The 14,294-nt window shown below is 55.8% G+C and overlaps 6 protein-coding genes across 6 annotated transcripts; 4 read left to right on the top strand and 2 right to left on the bottom strand.

Annotated features, from left to right (window-relative positions):
* Positions 1 to 1,034: 1,034 nt before the first annotated feature.
* Positions 1,035 to 2,757, top strand: CGCA056_v000568 (Eburicol 14-alpha-demethylase; the record flags this gene model as incomplete). The annotated part of the gene is made up of 3 exons (XM_037315829.1): positions 1,035 to 1,280; positions 1,361 to 1,558; positions 1,621 to 2,757. The coding sequence occupies 3 exons, from the start codon at positions 1,035 to 1,037 to the stop codon at positions 2,755 to 2,757; spliced, it is 1,581 nt and encodes a 526-aa protein (XP_037185691.1).
* Positions 2,758 to 3,525: 768 nt separating this feature from the next.
* CGCA056_v000569 (uncharacterized protein) lies at positions 3,526 to 4,614 on the top strand (the record flags this gene model as incomplete). The annotated part of the gene is made up of 1 exon (XM_037315830.1): positions 3,526 to 4,614. One exon carries the CDS (start codon positions 3,526 to 3,528, stop codon positions 4,612 to 4,614), a length of 1,089 nt encoding a protein of 362 aa, XP_037185692.1.
* Positions 4,615 to 7,058: 2,444 nt separating this feature from the next.
* taf7 (Transcription initiation factor TFIID subunit 7) lies at positions 7,059 to 8,531 on the top strand (the record flags this gene model as incomplete). Its single annotated transcript, XM_037315831.1, has 1 exon — positions 7,059 to 8,531. The coding sequence occupies one exon, from the start codon at positions 7,059 to 7,061 to the stop codon at positions 8,529 to 8,531; it is 1,473 nt and encodes a 490-aa protein (XP_037184628.1).
* Positions 8,532 to 8,860: 329 nt separating this feature from the next.
* On the bottom strand, positions 8,861 to 9,591 carry CGCA056_v000571 (54S ribosomal protein L37; the record flags this gene model as incomplete). Its single annotated transcript, XM_037315832.1, has 2 exons — positions 8,861 to 9,117; positions 9,198 to 9,591. The coding sequence occupies 2 exons, from the start codon at positions 9,589 to 9,591 to the stop codon at positions 8,861 to 8,863; spliced, it is 651 nt and encodes a 216-aa protein (XP_037184627.1).
* A 547-nt stretch (positions 9,592 to 10,138) lies between these two features.
* CGCA056_v000572 (NADH-ubiquinone oxidoreductase 12 kDa subunit) lies at positions 10,139 to 10,536 on the bottom strand (the record flags this gene model as incomplete). The annotated part of the gene is made up of 2 exons (XM_037315833.1): positions 10,139 to 10,221; positions 10,311 to 10,536. The coding sequence occupies 2 exons, from the start codon at positions 10,534 to 10,536 to the stop codon at positions 10,139 to 10,141; spliced, it is 309 nt and encodes a 102-aa protein (XP_037184626.1).
* Positions 10,537 to 11,080: 544 nt separating this feature from the next.
* On the top strand, positions 11,081 to 12,646 carry NSR1 (Nuclear localization sequence-binding protein; the record flags this gene model as incomplete). The annotated part of the gene is made up of 3 exons (XM_037315834.1): positions 11,081 to 11,599; positions 11,652 to 12,256; positions 12,313 to 12,646. The coding sequence occupies 3 exons, from the start codon at positions 11,081 to 11,083 to the stop codon at positions 12,644 to 12,646; spliced, it is 1,458 nt and encodes a 485-aa protein (XP_037184625.1).
* Between the last annotated feature and the right edge of the window lie 1,648 nt (positions 12,647 to 14,294).

The raw sequence follows: 14,294 nt of genomic DNA on the forward strand, positions 1-14,294 counted from the left end.
GGCCCTCGGATTCTTATTCGGGTTCCAGGTTGGCAATTGCGAGCATGTGAGTGGCCACAGACCACCTCAGGATTCCACCGTTGGACGCTGTATTATTCGTACCTGCCTCGGGCAGATTCGCGGATTTCCGCCAACAAGGACGGGGGTCGGCTGGGGTTGTTTCTAGCGAATCGAAGACGGAGGGCACCAGAAGCCCTTGACGACAACAGTGTTTCAAAGGTGGAAAAGGGCGTCGATTGGCGACTGGATGGGGGCAATTTGAAAGTGGCTTCATCGCATTGAAAGACTTGCTTCTAGAGTTCTCGGTGTTGGCCTTCTATCGAATCATTCTCGTCTCCCACTGCTCGATTAGGCAGTGAGGGTCTATTTATACGAATACGAACGGCCCGTCATTGGTCGGTAGCCGGTGCCAACTCATTGGCCCATTCGACACCCTTGCTCCCGATTTTCTGGTGCAACATGCAAGCTGGAGCAGCAGGCTCCAAAGCACTTAGGGGCAAGCCGCAAAGGTCTGGCAGGAAAGTTAGGCAAAAAAATTAAAAAAAAAATTCAAGCCATGCATCCTGTTTCCTGGAAGGCCTTCTAGGCACTAGGGACGATCTAGGGACGGCCTAGGGGCCCTGGGACAGACGCCCCCAAAATGCGTTGCGGGTGGCTACCGTGCCACTGGCCAGATGTCACAGCTTCTGGGCTCCATGGATATGCGAGATGCGCTTGACCGCCGGGAGCTTTCCCATATGGACCATGCATTGGCTCGCTCATCGCGCAGGTTGCCTGCGCAAAAATGTGGGACCCAACAAAACGCGGCAGATATCTAATCTCACTATGTGATAATTTAAAACCACCTCTGTAGCCCCCCCTTCTCGATAACCTACGCCCTCTGCTCTCTCTCGCGCCACTGCTGCTCGTGTGCTACCTCCGGTCAAGAAAGTTGCGATCGCAGCCAAACTCGACGACATCGCCAGTCCGCGTTCAATTGGCTCCTTTTTCGCTTCCCTTCACACTACCAGCGACCCCTTTTCGCGCCTTCGAGGATGGGTCTCCTGCAGGAGGTCGCAGGACCATTGTCGGACCAGTTCCAGAATCTGGGAACTGGTCTGCAGGTCACCGTCGGCTTTTTCGCCGTCATCGTCCTCTCCGTCGTCCTCAATGTCTTGTCCCAGGCCCTCTTCAAGAACGCCAACGAGCCTCCTCTGGTCTTCCACTGGTTCCCCTTCGTCGGCAGCACCATCACATATGGCATGGACCCCCCGACCTTCTTCAAGGTCAACCGTGAAAAGGTATGCGCACCCTAAAACTCCCAGTGTCGCAATAAACTTCCGGAACAAGCCTCCCGTACTGACAAGCATCACCCTGACAGTATGGTGATATCTTCACTTTCGTCCTCCTTGGCAAGAGAACCACCGTCGCCGTCGGCCCCCAGGGCAACGACTTCATTCTCAACGGCAAGCTCAAGGATGTGAACGCCGAGGAGATCTACACCGTCTTGACCACTCCTGTCTTTGGACGCGACGTCGTCTACGACTGCCCCAACGCCAAGCTCATGGAGCAGAAGAAGGTACATTGCCGCGGAAACTCTCCCGCCGGAAGCTTTGTTGCTGACAGCTCCCGCCCCTCCAGTTCATGAAGATCGCCCTGACCACCGAGGCCTTCCGCTCCTACGTCCCTATCATCGCCGACGAGGTTTCCAACTACTTCAAGCGCAACCCTGACTTCAAGGCCAACTCCGGCGTTGTCAACCTGCCTCCGAAGATGGCCGAGATCACCATTTTCACCGCTTCCCACGCGCTCCAGGGTGCCGAGATCCGCAACAAGTTCGACGAGACCCTCGCTGCTCTGTACCACGACCTCGACATGGGCTTCACCCCCATCAACTTCACCCTGCACTGGGCGCCTCTCCCCTGGAACAAGAAGCGCGATCACGCCCAGCGCACCGTTGCTCAGATCTACATGGACGCCATCAAGGACCGCCGCGACAACGGCCGCACTGACGGTCTTGACATCATGTCCCACCTTATGAACTCCACCTACAAGAACGGCACCAAGGTTCCCGACCACGAAATCGCCCACATGATGATCGCTCTCCTCATGGCCGGTCAGCACTCTTCGTCTTCCACCAGCTCCTGGATCATGCTCCGTCTCGCCCAGTACCCCCAGATCATGGAGGAGCTCTACCAGGAGCAAGTCCGCGTTCTCGGTGCCGATCTGCCTCCCCTGAAGTACGAGGACCTCGCAAAGCTGCCCCTCAACCAGGCCATCATCAAGGAGACCCTCCGCCTGCACGCTCCCATCCACTCCATCATGCGCGCCGTCAAGTCTCCCATGCCCGTCCCCGGCACCAAGTTCGTTATCCCCACCAGCCACACCCTTCTCGCCGCCCCCGGAGTCTCTGGAACCGATCCCGCCTACTTCCCCAACCCCGAGGTCTGGGACCCCCACCGCTGGGAGGCCGACTCTCCCAACGCCCCGAAGATTGGCGGCAAGGATGCCGAGGACGAGGAGAAGGTTGATTACGGTTACGGTCTGGTCAGCAAGGGTGCCGCGTCGCCCTACCTGCCCTTCGGCGCCGGCCGTCACCGTTGCATCGGCGAGCAGTTTGCCAACGTGCAGCTGCAGACCATTACCGCCATGATCGTCAGAGAATTCAAGTTCCGCAACGCCGACGGCAGCGACAAGCTCATCGGCACAGACTATGCCTCTCTCTTCTCACGGCCTCTGGAGCCTGCCAACATTTACTGGGAGAAGCGTGAGGCGTAAGTTTTTGTGGGAGCGGGATTTGGTCAGGTTTTGGGTTTTAGGGAATGTATATTGTAAGCCATTATGACTATATCACATGGCCGGAGACAAAAAAAAGACATAGACATGAGAGCGCTACGGCGCAGATGGCAGACTAAAGATGGTCGCTGTCGAATAATATTAATACAAAAGTCGTTATGACATCACGACCAACATCCATCAATTCCCACCAAAGAAAGAAAAAAATTGCCGATCCCCGTGGCGCAAACCGTAACCGCGCTGATGAATTTTGACGTATATTGTCAATCAGAAGTTTAAGCTCACAGGCCGTTCTGTGTCCCCGTGCAGGCGCATGTCAAGGGTGCGGGGCCCGGCCGGATGGTGATGTTGACGACTTCCCCATGCTGGGACTTGTTCGGTCGGTCGGCACAGCGTTTTGTTTCAAAGTCAGTGCGGTAACTGGGGTGGTCTGGACGACGTCTCAGACCGGGACATCCCCCCTTCTCAACCTTCGCCTCATGCCAATCCTACACCTTAGGCTCACTCATACCCAGAGCCGTCACTCACGCAATCGCCTTACGAACAGCCGCGTACAACTGGCGTGGGGGTTTTTGAGTTTATCCTTTGACGTCGCATCCAACGTCAATTGCATCCCGAACCGTCCGTCGTCACTCGATATATATCGACGTTACCGCGTGAAAGATAAACAGCCCAGAGACTCGCCCTGCGACGGCAAATTCGTGCGGTCGCATTACTCGTCAAAGAATCAGGGAAACGCTGACAGTCGGAATGAGCGCGGAGGACGAGAACCTGGGGCCCCTGGTCCGGCTATGGGGCCTCCGGACGGAGCAGCTCCCGGCGCCGAGCGCAACTACCGCCGACTTGGCGCCGTTCCTCATCGCCGTGCTGCAGGAAGCCGTCCCTTTTATCGATGCCGTCGCGCCCAAGGATGGTACTGCACGGCCAAGTGAGTGGAAGGCGAAGGGCACCAAGTCCTACCCTGAGTCGACGGCGCAGGTTGAGCTGTACGAGCGCGTTATCCCCGCCGCAGAGCTTGAAAAGGAGGCGGCGAGGAACAGTCTGTCTAATGGCGTGGATGCTCCTGAGACGTGGGCTTGTCGGAGGAGTATTCACAAGGACAGGCCCTCGAAGGGGACTGCGGCTTGGGAGGAGTTTGTAAAGTGCTTCAAGGACGACCATGTTGAGGCCGAGAAGGCGTTTACTCCGAATGTCATGGAGGCGAGAGAGGCACTGGCCTGGGATTGTGCCGGGGTCGCTGTTGAAGAGGGCGGCTCGACGTGGGACGACTTCAGGGTCTGCGTATTTGAGATCAAACACAAACTCGGGATGCCGCTGAAGAACCGCGTATTTCCCGAGTTGATCATTACGGCAAAGGCGAGGGAAGCTGACGAGTTCATCGTCGTGTCTATTCCCATGGCAGATCTCGACAAGGCGGACTACGGCGGACTGGTGAAGGAGAAGGGGATCGTCATGGCAGCCTATGTGAGCGTCGAGAGAGTGAGGAAGATGCCAACGGGCGCAATCGAATGGATCATGGCAACGGCATCGGACGCAAAGGGGGTCTTGCCTGCTTGGATACAGGCCAGAGCTGTGCTTGGCGTGGTTGCCAAAGACGTGGCGCTCTTTCTGGGGTGGATCGCTGAGGAGCGCGAAAAGGGAACGAGCGTGGGCAAGTGGACTGCCGTCAAGGGGAACAGAACCGATCCCAACCGCAGAGCATCGACTGCTCTTGAGGATGGCGAATCTTCCTCGCAGGGAAGGAACTCAAGACAGGGGGTGTCGTCGAGACACGGGAAGGAACCGGCTGCTAGTCTGAACGGGACGAGGGCAGGGACGAATGGGCAAGCACACGTTTGAACGGCGCGTTCTGGGATATTGGACGGAAATAATGGAAGGCGGCTAACTACCCTACCCTAATTTGCAACTTATGGAATTCGCTCAATTGCATTGTTTCGTTGCCGGGCCACGTCGAAGATGCATCTTTGATCGGTACTCAGCCGTCCAGTTCCTGTGCCTTTGGACACCTTGAACAGTAGGTGAGTACAACATGACAGTTCAGATAGACCAAGAAGTTGCGTGTCAACAGAATTGCTGAAGAGGGGCTTCCTTCCTCGTCACCGCAACCGAGGAAGGTGCTAAGGGGAGACTCCTGCCGCCGGAGACTAAAGGCGAGGGCCTTCTTTCCCAAAACAAGGTACTTATATGAAGTAAAAGGCAGTCCTTGGCGTGCACCGGCGCTTGCCTTGGAGCCCGTCACCTGCCCTAGTACGTGGCTGCCTTCCGTCGTTAAACTTCCCCTCTCCCATTATCAGAGCCTTTCGTTTGATTCCCAACGCCGACCGACGCACAGTGTCGGCCGCATCCCTCCCCGCGTCTTTTTTTACTGCTGAATGGGCTTCTTCTCACATTCATTTCCGATTTCTATTTTCCAATCTAGCCACGTTCCCCTTAATCTTTGGTATCCAGAAGCTGCTGTCTTGTATTCCCGTCGCGAACCCGACATTCGTTCAACAATTCAATCAGAATGAGCGTGACCTATCCCGCCAGACCAATGGCAACGGATCAGTTGACATCCTCTTCCATGCCGGTAAAAGCAGCCCCTTCCAATCTTTCGTTGATCTGGTCAGAAGAGGGTCCGTGAAATCATGGTAACCATTATGCGCAGGCTCCTGGCAATGGTCCGATCTTACCAGACACGCTGCTGTACTACAATCTCTATGATCAGCTCTGGAAGCAGCGCCAGAAGCAAGAGGACTTTGAGAAACGGCTCGACACCAGCGAGAAGGAGAAGGAGAACTTTCGGACCACTTTTCAAGCAGAACTCAACGCCTTAGAAAAGCAGCTCAAAGGTCAGACATCGGCGTTCATGAAGAAGCTCCGCCAGTCAGAGGAGCGTTTGGAAGCAAGGCTAGACGCAATGCAGCGCCAACTTGATACACAAAAGGCCACACAAAACGCAAATGCCGAAAAAGTGCAACACGACATCCGTAATCTTCAAAGGAACATAGATCTCAGATCAGGCCAACAGACTGCGCCAGCACCAGCGTTGCCTGTGGTTCGCGACCTCAAACGACCTATCACGACAGGTAAGTCGACAAGGAATTTGGTTTCGCAGATGAGCTGACCGCTGTAAGATGAGGCAGTAGCAGTCAAGCGAAGAAAAGAGGATGGACTTTCGCCAGTGGTTGACTTAGATACGCGCGGGCACCCACAGTCTAGCTCCCCGAAGCCGACGCAAACTCGATCGAAAACCAGGCCAAAGCAGTCAATCTCCGACAACAGTCGCGAGAAGGCGTCCAAGACTCGAATGGAAGAGTTTCGCCAGCACCAGAAGGATGCTCATGACGCATATCTGCAGCTGAAATCCACAAACTTCAATACAGTGCGAGCATTCGTGTACAAGTTCATCGAGAACATTTCCGACTTCGAAATTTCTCAGAAGTTCCAACTGGAATTGCTCACAGTGCTGCCGGATTATCTTAGAGAGGGGAAGAAAAGCAAATACGGTTGGCGACATGTTGTTGCTGTGGGAGGTACTTTGAAATGGGAGGATGTCTCGCGAGTCGCCAGTTCCATTGATGTTGCCGAGGACTAGAACTGAAGGATGGGGAGAGAAGTTTTTCGCTAGGTGCTGGGTGATTAAAGGGCTTTGGGCCTATTGGTATTTGTTTGGCGAGAATGAGGCGCATTGGGAGACCTGACGTAAACTATATTCCGTAGCAGAGTTCCCGGTTTGATCGTTATTCTAGATATGAATAGAGTCTCTTCAGTTATAGAATGGAAAATGGTGACAACGTCTCCTGCTGTCGAAGCGACGAGGAACGTTTGTGCGCCCCCTACCTTGTTAGTGGAGTTTGGCGCGAAGGGTGTGTTTGTCACGCTAAAACTTACCACGCGTGTCCTGCAAGGCTGCGGCACTAGGTACCCCAGATACCTCGCCCAGGTACCTTTCCCGCGCTGCAATAGTCCACTGAATCTGGAAGTCCAGGGACGGTGCGCCACACCTCCAAGCCAACAGGAAGGACCGGACCCAGAGAACTTTCCGCGACGACTCTAGGTTTTCCACTCCAAACAGCCTCTCACGGTCAACAAATCCCATCGTTAGCAAGTATCTTGTCGCGGCACTCTGCTTCATACGCTACCTACCACCTCCGAATGCGATCCGCCTAGTCACGAGGGAGGCTCCGACCGGCGCCTGCCACCCCTGGCGCGACTGCTTCACCCATCGCCACATCTAGTGAATCTCGCAGCGCATCCGAAATCGATATATCCAAGCTTTTCCCTACTACACCTTCCTCAATATGCCTGACATAAGCGCTCCGCCGCCGCCGCCGCGACCCAAGTTGAAGCTTAAGGCATCATTCAGCGAACCAAACGGGGCGCCCGCGACGCCGTCAGTGTCGACTCCTCTCTCGACAACGAAGATCAAGCTCAAACCCTCACAACCGCCAACGCCCGCCAGCACCGACACACCGAAACCTGTGAAGACGAAGGCGGGACGTCAACCGAAGCCGACGAGCAAGCTCATCGAATCGAAGAAGCGCGAACAAGACGAGATCGACGACGATGGCTTAAGCCGGTCGGCGAAGAAGATTAAGCTCCTCAAAACGCCTACCGTGGCGACTCCAGGCAACCGTCACATTGTGGTTAAGGCCAAAGGCAAACCACCAGTTCACCCCCCCGGCGATGGCTACGATTCGGAGGCTAGCGACCAAGAGAAGGACCCCGTCATCGAGGAACAGTTCATCTTGCGTATGATGCCCGGCGAACACTGCGAATATGTCAGGAAATGTATAGAGGAAGGAAAGGTCGGCGTGGCACGAAAAGACGGCGGCGCGGATATTGCCATCAAGTTTATCGACGACGAAAGCCGACGCGCTTTGGTTATAGTCAAAGGCCAGCATTACGCGGCAGTTATGGTGGAGTTGCCAACCATCACAGAGGGCATGAAGTCTTGGGACAGGAAAACCTTCATGAAGTCGGCCGACATTTGCCACATGCTTCTCGTCTTTCAACAAGTCAAGAGTGAGGATGAGGCGAGGAAGGTACCGTTACCGCCGATGATCCAACCCGGATTCAAATGGCCTCACGGTCTGACACCGCCCATGCACGACGCTGCCAATCAGAGATTTGCAAAGGTCATTAGTCGGTCGGAGATCGAACTGAAGGAAAATGAGGTTAAGAAGCTTTTAGCGGCCGACGCGGCTGCTGTATCCTCCAAGTACGAACTCATCGATGAGAACAAACCCACGTACGAGGAGTACTCCGAAGACGAACAAGATGCCGACGGCGAGGCAGACGATAGTGGCTACTTCCCGGCCGAGGGTTACGCTAACGGCGAACTGTTTGACGATGACCTTGAAGCTGAGCTGGAGGCTGCCTTTGAGGAGGAGATGAATCAACCAACAACCGAGGTTGGAACGCCGGCAACACAGTTTGAGGCAGCTACGCCGATGACGATGAACACCGGTACACCAGCGGCCAACGCGCAAGACAGTGGCGATGGAGAGGAATCCGCTGTGAGCGAAGAAGATGAGGACGACGACGACGACGACGATGAAGATGACGACGACAGAGCCCGTCTGGATGAAGTCAAGGCCGTCCGTGAAGATATTACACAACTCAAGAATGAAATCAGCAAGAAGGAGGCTGAGATGGCTACAATAAGCAACAAGATCTTGCGTGGCCGCGTGGAGTCTCGTCTCAAGGACCTTAAGGCAGAGCTTCATCTCAAGATGACCTCTATAGGAGAAGAGGAAGAGGATGAGGACTAGTTGGTGTCATCGAAGCACTGGGAATAGCGTGGGGCATTCTTCAAAATGGTTTGACCTCTGTCGTGGGTCACATACACACACATTTCTACAGCTATGTATGCCTAGAGCAGAATCATAGGCACATAAGCATAATATTGAAAGCCAAGGTGCTTTGCAACGTCCTTTCTCCTCTAGTTGCGTCATTGAAGTGATGATATAAGAGCCGGCGACGCCGACAGTAGATATTTTACAAGAGCCAAACCACCTTTTTCATGCTCTCTATGGTACATGACCCAAGCCCGCGACCGCCGCAATCCCGTGCATGCCCACACCTATACCACAGACCATGTTTACATAGACTTGAGGTAGTTAGTCTCCTTAATCTTGGCCTTGCGCTCCTTACGCATCGCCTTGCGCAGGTCTTCTCTCTTTTCCAGGGCTTGCAGGTTGTGCGTAACGTCCTTGCCCTTTTCTCCGGGTAAGTTGATGGACTGCTGCGGCATGGGGATCTTGGGAGCGAGGGCCTCCGTATCACCGGAGGCGAGGAGCTTGGCTTCGATGGCCTTTTGGCGCTTGGCAGCAAGCTTACGTTGCTTCTTGGATTTGGCTGGTGGGCGCATGGGCATGTTAGCAAAGGAACTAGATCACAAGAGCCGTTTCCTAGGTCTGATCGGCGGGCACACATACAGAACATCTCGGCGGCGAGATCATCCGCAGACTCTGTAGTCTCCTTCTTGGTCTCGAGGCATGTCCACAACCAGTCGGGGTACTCCTCGTCAGGCAGGGCAACGGGATCCGTCTTGCCCTTTGTGTAGTTCAGGCCGTTGAGGATGGTGCCGGCGGGGCAGGAGGACACTGGCTTCGCGGGCGTCTTGACGGTGTCGTCTTTGATGTTGGACAGCTTCGGGGGGGCCTCCGGGTTGGCGGGGGGTGCTGGCGCAGCATCGGGAGCGGCAGAGGTACCAGCGGCGGCGTTTCTTGTCCGCGCTGAGAGGGAGAAAGATCTGACGAGGAGGGCGCCGGCGCTGGGCTGGAGACGGGGCAGAGCCGTGGCTCGCCGCATGCATGTTCTGCAAATCATGCTGGTTCTCTGATGTGTGCACGCGACGGGACGGGAACGGCGCGCTTGGTATTGGTCGTCGACGGAGGGGTCCTGATCGTGGTGTTGCGAAATGCGTGAGCTTGAGCTTGGGATGCGGTGGAAAAATTCTGGGGCGGGCCGGACGGGCCTGTTGCGCACCCGGCGTCGGAGGCCCACGTCAAGTGATGTGCACTGAAGCTACAGACATGTTGCAATACACTCCTCGAGGTTTTTCAGGGCCCATTGAACAATCAATTGAGTGCGTTTTCAAGGTTTGAACCATTTCTCGAGTAGTAGCAACTGATCCAGACATTTTCGTCTGCAAATCGATATCCGTGCCGGATAAGTGCATAACTTCAAAAAGCCTTGATTGATTCGTTTGTACATATAGCGCGAGGGATATCTCCATCACGCGGCCAATTGCCATGATATTGAAATGGCCCAGATCCTCCGTTTCCCTTCCAGTTGTCAACGGGAACCTCTATCAAAGCGACGCCGTATTCCGCATCGGAACGCTCATAAACCATCACGCCTAGACATAGTTCATTCATGCCTGCTTGGTGATGTAGTTCTGCTGCTGGAACAGTGTGCCCTTGACCTTCTTCTCCTTCAACAGCTCAAGGTACTTTTCTGTATTCATGCGTCAGCAGTTCGACCTCCTGAACGGATTGACTCTGCCTGTTGCTGTCCAACAAGCCCTCGCGCCGGATGAGACTAACCCCTCAGGTGGCCGCACTTCTCCAAGTGGTTGACACCCTCCTTCTTGTAGCACTTGCCCAACTCCTCGCCGACGAGACGCAACATCATGGCGCCGACCCATTGCTCGCGGATGATGGCGTCCTGTGCCTGCTTGAACGCCTTGGTGTCGTCGTAGTCGACGCCGTCGAACGTCGGCGGGACCTTGGGCTTCTGGGCCAGGAACATCTCGGACTCGGGGGTCGGCATCTTGACTGGTGGTGGGATCGAGTCGTCTCGGGTGGAACGGGGTCGAATTGGTCAATGGGGCACCGGAGGTCGAGGGGTGCGTCGCGGCGAGACGTTGAGCTTTGGTGGTGATCGATTTCGGGACCGGGTTGGTTGGCTGGCCTGGGCTGCACCGGGACTGGAGGAGCAAGCTAAAGGTCAGCAGAATGCGGCGGCCTTACTTCGCAGGCTACAGGCCCGAAGCCTCCCCCAGGCACACGACTCGGCTACGGCTTTCGGTACGTACCCACCGCTCATGCAGCCCCTCGCTCACCGCCCGCGCCAGTCGCGGGCGCCCCGCTGAAAAGTTGGCAAATCGCAAAAAAAAAACTCTGTCGCAGGACCCTTCGCCCCAACCACCGGACCCTGGCCTTATAAGTCAAGCTACCACCTCGAGACACCTCTGAAATTTTCTTCGAGCATCCTCCCATCTCTGGAAAAAAGCCTTTCTCTTGCTCTTTTCCATCCTTCTATCCTTACTTCCCTCTCTCTATACCCTTAATCTTTGATACCCACACAAATCACAATGGGCAAGACCAAGTCTACCACCAAGGGCAGCAAGGCCGCTGACCCTCTCACCAAGGTGAAGAACGCCGGCGTCTCTAAGGCTTCTGAGAGCCCCAAGGCCAAGTCCAAGGCTATCGCCAAGGACCTCGCCACCAAGGAGAAGAAGAAGGCCAAGAAGGTCGTCGAGCCTGAGTCCGAGTCTGAGTCTTCAGACAGCAGCGAGTCCGAGGAGGAGGAGGAGTCCAACTCCAGCGACTCTTCCGACTCTGAGGAGGAGAAGCCTGCCGCCAAGAAGGCCGCTCCCAAGGCCGCCGCCAAGAAGGCTGCCGAGTCCTCCGACAGCGAGTCTGAGGCTTCCGACTCTGACTCCGACTCCTCCGAGTCTGAGGAGGAGGCCCCCAAGGCCAAGGCCAACGGTGTCGCTAAGACCAACGGCGCCGCCAAGAAGGACGAGTCTTCCGACAGCGACTCCAGCGAGGAGGACTCTGACGACTCCGAGGACGAGAAGACCGAGAAGAAGGCTGAGAAGAAGGCCGAGGTAAGCACCAACTTCGCCTGCTGTGTAAACATCCACTAATAGCTCCTGACAGTCTTCCGACTCCGACTCTGACTCTGACTCCTCCGACTCCGATGAGGAGGAGGACTCCTCCGACTCTAAGGAAGCCTCGGAGACTGAGACCAAGACCGAGGAGCCCTCCAAGAAGCGCAAGGCCCTGGATGACCCCGTCATCCCTGGCAAGAAGGCCCGCACCGACATCTCCGACAAGAGCTCTACCCTCTTCGTTGGCTCCCTTGCCTGGGCTGTCGATGACAACACCCTCTACGAGGCCTTCCAGGAGTTCCCCGACCTGACCGGTGCCCGCGTCGTCACCGACAAGCAGACTGGCCGCAGCCGTGGCTTCGGCTACGTCGACTTCGGCAACCCTGAGGCCGCTGCCGCCGCTCTCGAGGCCTCCCAAGGAAAGGACCTCGCTGGCCGCGCCATGAACATCGACTTCTCTGGCCAGAAGCCCGCCGGCGACGGCAACCACCAGGCTCGTGCCCAGGACCGCGCCCAGAAGCACGGTGACACCGTTAGCCCCGAGTCCGAGACTCTGTTCGTCGGTAACCTGCCTTTCGACACCGACCAGGACACTGTCCACGCTTTCTTCAGCGAGGTTGCCGAGGTCGCCAGCGTTCGCCTGCCTACCGACCCGTAAGTCATACCACATCATGGTGTTAAAAGATCCTCAAGACTAACAACGTCAACAGTGACAGCGGCAACCTGAAGGGTTTCGGCTACGTTTCTTTCAACAGCATTGAGGACGCCAAGTCCGCCTTCTCTCAGCTCAACGGCCAGTACCTCGGTGAGGGCCGTAGCGGCCGTGCCGTCCGTCTGGACTATGCTGGCCAGAAGCCTAACCGTGACGGCGGTGGTGGCCGTGGTGGCGGCCGCGGTGGCTTCGGAGGCCGTGGTGGCGGTCGCGGTGGTGGCCGTGGCAACTTCGGCGGACGTGGTGGTGGTCGCGGCGGTGGCCGTGGTGGATTCTCCTCCACCAACCGTGGTGGCTTTGGTGACTTCAAGGGCTCCAAGATCACCTTCTAATTGGTGACGCAAGCCGCACGATGATGATGATACTTCAGAGGGCATATTTCGCGGGTACACACTGTGGGCTTCGTGGGCTGTCGGTTCGAGACAAGTTTCTTCCCCGCGGGGATTGTGGGCTTTGAGAGCAGTCTCCTTGGAGACATGATGGACCTGAGGGCATTTCACTTTGACCGTGGGCTTGTGGCGTCTCTTGTATATCACAGAGGCATATTGTGGGATCTGTACGCTATTGTGGGTTGACCAAGAGGGCACATGTTGCATAAGCAACATCTTCACAGTGGGCAGATGGCTTATTATCCAAAAGTTGGGAAGAATCTTGTGTGTCTGTATACTCAGACATGTCCGCGAGGGGATCAACTTTGACGATGACGACGGCTTCTGTGGGCTCTGGGGGTTGCTCTCGGCAGTCTACCTATGGGTATTCTGTTGATGTGGCTGGTCAGGCGTTTTCTCTCCTTCGGTTACTCTTGAACTTGGAACGATACCATGCTTTGCGACGCAGAATGGAGTAAGTATACCTTCTCCCCGTGAATGTCATTATTCGGCAGGGCAAAATATTGGCCATGAGGACTTCGGCGTTTAGGGATCGGCTCCTAGTGTAATACAAAAGTTTTGATGTTTATCCATGAACACGTTCTTGCAGTTCCATTCCGTGCTTTTTGTGATGATGATGTTGTGAAGACTATACGTATATAGTGAGGTCGGCGTGGCTGGCAATAATTAACATTTCAGGCAGTTTATGGATGGCTGTCTCACAGCAGGGAAGTGCCCGACTTCGCTCCCATTCGCCAGCAACCTCGTGGCTCAGCTTCCCGCGCAACGGTGCGTCATTGGGCGGCACGAGGTACAGTTCCAGCCACCCCCGTGATGACGGGTAATCTACAACCCTCCCATCAGTCTACTGCGGTTGCAGGCCAAAGTAAAACCACCCTGTCAGGTATCTGTGGCTTGGGCAGACCAGGTGCGGTACATCGCTCACAGGCGAAAGACCGGCCATTCAGCAGTTATTCCAGAGCTTCCTGTGGGTCAGCAGTCCCCACGATACCAGCCCGGGAGGTTTTACTTACCCATAATACCATAGTAGAACAGCGACTGAAGACATTGGTCACTTCGCCATCCGCGCCCTCCAGCAGCAACGTCACGGGTGAACACCTGTTCGCCGTTGGATGGGCTGAGACGCCCCGGGTGGAAGCGCCGCAAACTTGTTCAGCCGTTGCAGTACGTAAGGAGCGCATGTGTACGTAGTATGCGTTGCTGTGTTTAAAGCAACGAAACGGACGAATCTGTTGGGGAACGGAACGGTGGAGCGGCGGGGAGAGGAGAAGGTCACGTCAGTGGAATCTGGCATGAGTTAGGGGACGATTATAAGACGACAATCGCGGCGTGTCACGGCTTGTCTTGGGATCGTCCTTGTCGCGGGATGCAAGTCGCAGACCGCTCGCTGGCGCCAGGCGACGGTTCTGCAGGTTCACAGCTGGTTTTGTAGCACCGGGTCGCAGCTTTAAGGCCCAACGTCGAGGGCCGGTGTCGGTGGTGCTCCGGTGCAGCTTGACAACGATGACATGAGGGTGGAATGCTAATGCCGGTCTGGCGCTGATGCTGATGGTAAAGCAGGCGCAGCTCGCGCTTCCCACTGTTTTCCCAC

Source organism: Colletotrichum aenigma (assembly GCF_013390185.1).
Source record: "Colletotrichum aenigma strain Cg56 chromosome Unknown KSG_Cg56_contig01, whole genome shotgun sequence".
NCBI classification, from domain to species: Eukaryota; Fungi; Ascomycota; class Sordariomycetes; order Glomerellales; family Glomerellaceae; genus Colletotrichum; species Colletotrichum aenigma.